This window comes from Condylura cristata, unplaced genomic scaffold, assembly GCF_000260355.1.
Source record: "Condylura cristata isolate star-nosed mole 26May11 unplaced genomic scaffold, ConCri1.0 scaffold00050, whole genome shotgun sequence".
In the NCBI taxonomy this organism is placed as follows: domain Eukaryota; kingdom Metazoa; phylum Chordata; class Mammalia; order Eulipotyphla; family Talpidae; genus Condylura; species Condylura cristata.
In genome coordinates, this window is record NW_004567151.1 from 1,227,346 (window position 1) to 1,231,604 (window position 4,259).

At 64.9% G+C, this 4,259-nt stretch overlaps 1 protein-coding gene across 1 annotated transcript in view; it reads right to left on the reverse strand.

The window, feature by feature from the left end:
• FLVCR1 (feline leukemia virus subgroup C cellular receptor 1) overlaps nt 1-4,259 on the reverse strand; it is a gene marked incomplete at its 5' end in the record, with an annotated part of 18,979 nt that overhangs the window by 6,058 nt on the left and 8,662 nt on the right. Inside the window, 7 exons of the mRNA XM_012734201.1 lie at nt 6-11; nt 142-200; nt 1,022-1,133; nt 1,301-1,406; nt 1,886-1,993; nt 3,213-3,316; nt 4,092-4,159. Coding sequence (XP_012589655.1) covers nt 6-11; nt 142-200; nt 1,022-1,133; nt 1,301-1,406; nt 1,886-1,993; nt 3,213-3,316; nt 4,092-4,159 — 563 coding nt within the window. The remainder of the gene's footprint in view (nt 1-5; nt 12-141; nt 201-1,021; nt 1,134-1,300; nt 1,407-1,885; nt 1,994-3,212; nt 3,317-4,091; nt 4,160-4,259) is intronic.

A 4,259-nucleotide genomic window follows, 5' to 3' on the forward strand; every position in this document is an offset into this window, starting at 1 on the left:
TCAACCGGGACCTGGACAGGGACCGGACGAGATCTCAGTGGCGCGGAAGCCAGGGTGGCCCACACCACCCCCGGCGCCCGCTTTCCGCGAAGGCACCATCCCTGCACCCCCCCTCCTGCCGGCCCCCCAGCCCCGACTCACAGCTTCCACGTTGCCATTTACGTTGATGTTGTGTCTTTTCAGATCGGACTTGATCAGCGCTGGAAAAACATGGCGCGGTCAGCCCACCCAGGGAGACCCACGTCGGTAAGAGGGGTTTGGGGCGCCCTCCCTGGGGGTGCTGTGTTAGGGCGCAGCACTGCAAGCCGGCCGCGGCCACTTTAGGGTGAGTTCTATCCCGGCCCTGGAGGGGACCCCAGGGTACAGCAGACCCCTCCTGTCTCCCTGCTGCTCTCCTCAGGAGTGTGCTTCGTCCGTCTGCCTGTTCTGCTCCCCGCTCTGTCTCTGTGAAGCCTCTCAGCCCCCTGTACCCTGGCCTGTACCCCAGTTCTGTATGCATCAGTAAATGAGTCTTAAAAAAAGAAAGAGGGGGTTGGGGGGACAGAAGGAAGGGGGTGGCGTGGCCTGGCCTCTGCTGTGTGACAACCCACACTGGACATCTGGGATGCCTGGGCCCGTGCTGTCTCTCCCTGCCCTCGTCCTCCTGGCGACACTCAGGCGGTGTGAGGACAGGAGACCCCTGGCAGTGACCTCCCTGCCCCTGGGCACCAGCCCGGGGGAGCTGGGGTGCAGGTGCCCAGTGGGGGCTCCATGACGCCCCCGGCTGCTCACTGTGGCCCCTGACCCAAGGGACAGCGGGGGCATCCCGGCCACAGTCCGGGGAGCAGGGTCCCCGCCAGGCCAGTCGCCTCTGGCTGCTGCCCCACGACTTCCTGCCCTGTGGCCACGGAGCATGGAAACCCGACACGATTTGTGTCCTCGGATGAACACCAGGGCGGCCGCTCCTCAACGCACGGCCCCCTTGACTTCTGAAAATGAAGCAGAAAGACAGGGGGACACAGAACTCATGCGGGCGCCTCACCGGTCAGGATGACGCCCACGAATATGCAGGCACAGAGGAAGATGTTGCCCTCCATGGGGCCGAAGTGCAGGACGAGCTTCCCTTGAATCAGGGTGAAGAAGATCCCAAACACCTGCGGGAGACGAGGGCGTGACCTTGAGCGTGTCTAAGGGGGGCGTTCCCCCCCAAACGTGTGGTCACTACCGTGTTCACAGGCTTTGGTACCTGGAAAACTGTCAGGGACACTACGGTCCCGCCCGGGGCCCACAGACTGACGCCGGGCGGCCGACGGAGGCCTACCTGGGCAGAGGCGTTGAGGAGGCCGGACGAGGTGCCTTCAGGCTCCGGGTACGTGATCTCCACAGCGAACTCAAAGCCCAAGGGCAGGTAGCCGGTCATGAAGAAACTGAGGAGACAGGCCCGGGCGGATGGACGGGTGTCCGAGGGGTGACGCCCCTGTCCCTCCCCAGGCCGCCGAGCCCGGCAGCCCCGGCCACGAGCATGGGAAATTCTGTTCTGCGGAACTGAGCTCTGGCTTTCGGAGTCATCTGCTCTTCTAACCAAATGAGGTGACTGAGGTCACGTCAGGCTAACGCACGCGTAACACAGAGCACACCAAGCCACCCCGAACACCCCCAAGGCGCGGCAGACCCCTCCCGCCTCCCTCAGCTCCCTCAGCAGTGGGTGTCAGCAAATCTGCCTGTTCTGCTCGCCACTGTGGCTCTGGGGAGTCCTCTCACGCCCCCCACTCTGGCCTGTACCCCAGTTCCGTATGCAGAAATAAATACATCTTTTCAAAAAATATTGAAGAGCCCTGGATGATCTTAAGGACCTAAAACCCGCTTACGAGCCGCTCAGACCGGAGGCAGGCACCCCGCGGCTTACCCCAGCACCCCTCCGGTGATGAACACGACCAAGATGTGCAGGTGCAGCGTGAAGGTGAACACGAGCATCGCCACGAACGACAGCAGGTACACCATCAGCGTGGTCTGCCTGCAACGGTCCGGGGTGTCAGGGCGCCGGGCTGTGGTCGTCCCCGGGCCGCGGCGCGTGCTGAGGCCGCCGGAAGCCCGGTCAGCGGAGCCGGGGCCGACCAGAGCTGTGACAGGCCCAGAGCCCAGGGTGGGCGTGAGCGGTGGCCCAGGCGCGCCCCGGCCTTGCCGCTGACCCCCACGCAGTCACGCCGGCCTCGGCCCTCACGGCGCTCGGTCACCTAGCCAGGCGGGGGTTCCCTGGGTCTGGGAGCCCTCGTGGGGTCCCCGTGGGTCAGGGCGGGTCCACACCGTCCCCCCCTCGGCCAGGAGGGCTGTGTGAGCGCCACCCAACATCAGGGGGGCTCAGCCCACGCCCCAGCGGCCCTCCCACACACCCCAGCCCAGGCTCTCCTCCCAACGACCCCCCTGTTTTCCATTTCCACAGCTGACGCCGGACACCCACTGTAACCTGCTAAGTGACCTCCTGGTCACTGCTCACGCTGCCCCCTGAGTGCTGAGGTCAGGCCAGAGCCAGACACACGCTGGCTCGACTCTGTAAGGCGAGCAGTGCACCCCGGGGCTGAGCCGGAGGGTCCCAGCCACAGCCCAGGGCGGGTCCAGCCACCAGACTGGCCGAGAGCCGCAGGGGACACAGCACCATGTCGTTCACCCCCAGCGTTCACCCCATCGGCTTCTGGGGTGCTGCCACTTTCCCTTGGGCACCCAGTGCCCACAGGGGCCGCAGAAACGTGCGGCCCAAGGCGTGTCCACGTCCCTGTCCCTGTCCCAGGAAGGCTCAGCTCAGGGGCAATTTCGCCAAGAACCTAACTGAAACAAGGCTGATGACGGCCCTCCCTGGTGGCACTGCAAGCCGGCTGCAGCCACCTCAGTGCGAGTTCGATCCCCGCCCCCTCGGGGACCCTCAGGACGCAGCAGACCCCTCCTGCCTCCCCGCTGCTCCCCTCAGCAGTGGACTTCGTCCGTCGACCTGTTCTGCTCCCCGCTCTGTCTCTGGTGAAGCCTCTCACCGCCCCTGCCCCTCTGGCCTGCACCCCAGACAGGGCTCTCCCCAGAACAGAAGTGAGGCCCCCCCCCATGGCGAGGGAGGGCCCAGGAGGGCCGTGGCCAAGTCTTGTGGTGGCGTTTTCTATATTTAAGGCAGAAAGTTGGCTTCTTGCAGCCCCGAGCACGCACGGTGCACGCACTGGCCCTGGGTGCAGACACACCCGGTCACCTACTTGTACGTCTTGGAATAGTCCAGCCACAGGCCGCAGAGAATGGAGCCCACCATCCCGGCCACCACCAGCGTCAGCCCGATCCTGCCGGCGTTCACCTCTTCTCCCTGGGGGTGGTCAGGGGGGTTCGTCAGACACTTGGGGTTCAACCCCCCCGCCCCCCGAAGGGCATCTCAGAAGGCAGGGGATGCCCACATGTTGTGCTGAGCAGGCCAAGTACAGGAAGAGCAGACAGAGGCTTCCTGACTTAAAACTGGGGGGTGGGGGGGCTGGAAAAGAGGTATCCAGAGGGAGACTTTCCTCGAGCCCCTGTGTTCAGAAAGACAGTGATTTGGAGGAGGGTTCGGACATAATTCACAGGTGACTGCCAAGGGGTGATGCAGACACTTGGCACGTTACATAAAGAAGGGCCCTCCCTGGTGGGGAGCACAGCGCCATGGAGCTGTCTGCAGCCACTGCTGCACGAGCTCCATCCCCGGCCGGGGGGGACCCCTCCTGTCTCCCCGCTGCTCCCCTCGGCAGTGGGCTTCCTCCATCTGCCTGTTCTGCCCCCAACTCTGTCTCTGGGGAGTCCTCTGACCCCGCACCTCTGGCCTGCACCCCAGTTCTGTATGCATCAATCAATCTTTAAAAAAAACTTTCAGGCTTCGGTTTTGTCAAAGCAGCAGACACTCTACTCTGAGGGTCTCCCGCCGAGCTAACACGGTGCTACTCGGCCTCCCGGGGCCACCGGGATGGGACACGGTCGCCAGGCACGCACCTGCCAGGAATGCACCCCCCAGGCACGCACCCCGCCAGGAATGCACCCCCCAGGCACGCACCCGCCAGGAATGCACCCCCCAGGCACGCACCCCGCCAGGCACGCACCCCGCTGGCGCTCACCTCGTAGTGCTTCAGGATCATCTGGTTCAGCAGCGTGGAGACTGAGTAGAACGCCCCGGTCATGATGCCTGCGAGGGAAGACAGGGCCTGAGCGAGCCACCGCCCCCGCGGCCCCGCGGCCGGACGGCCAGACATGCACCCCCCAGGCACGCACCCCGCCAGGAATGC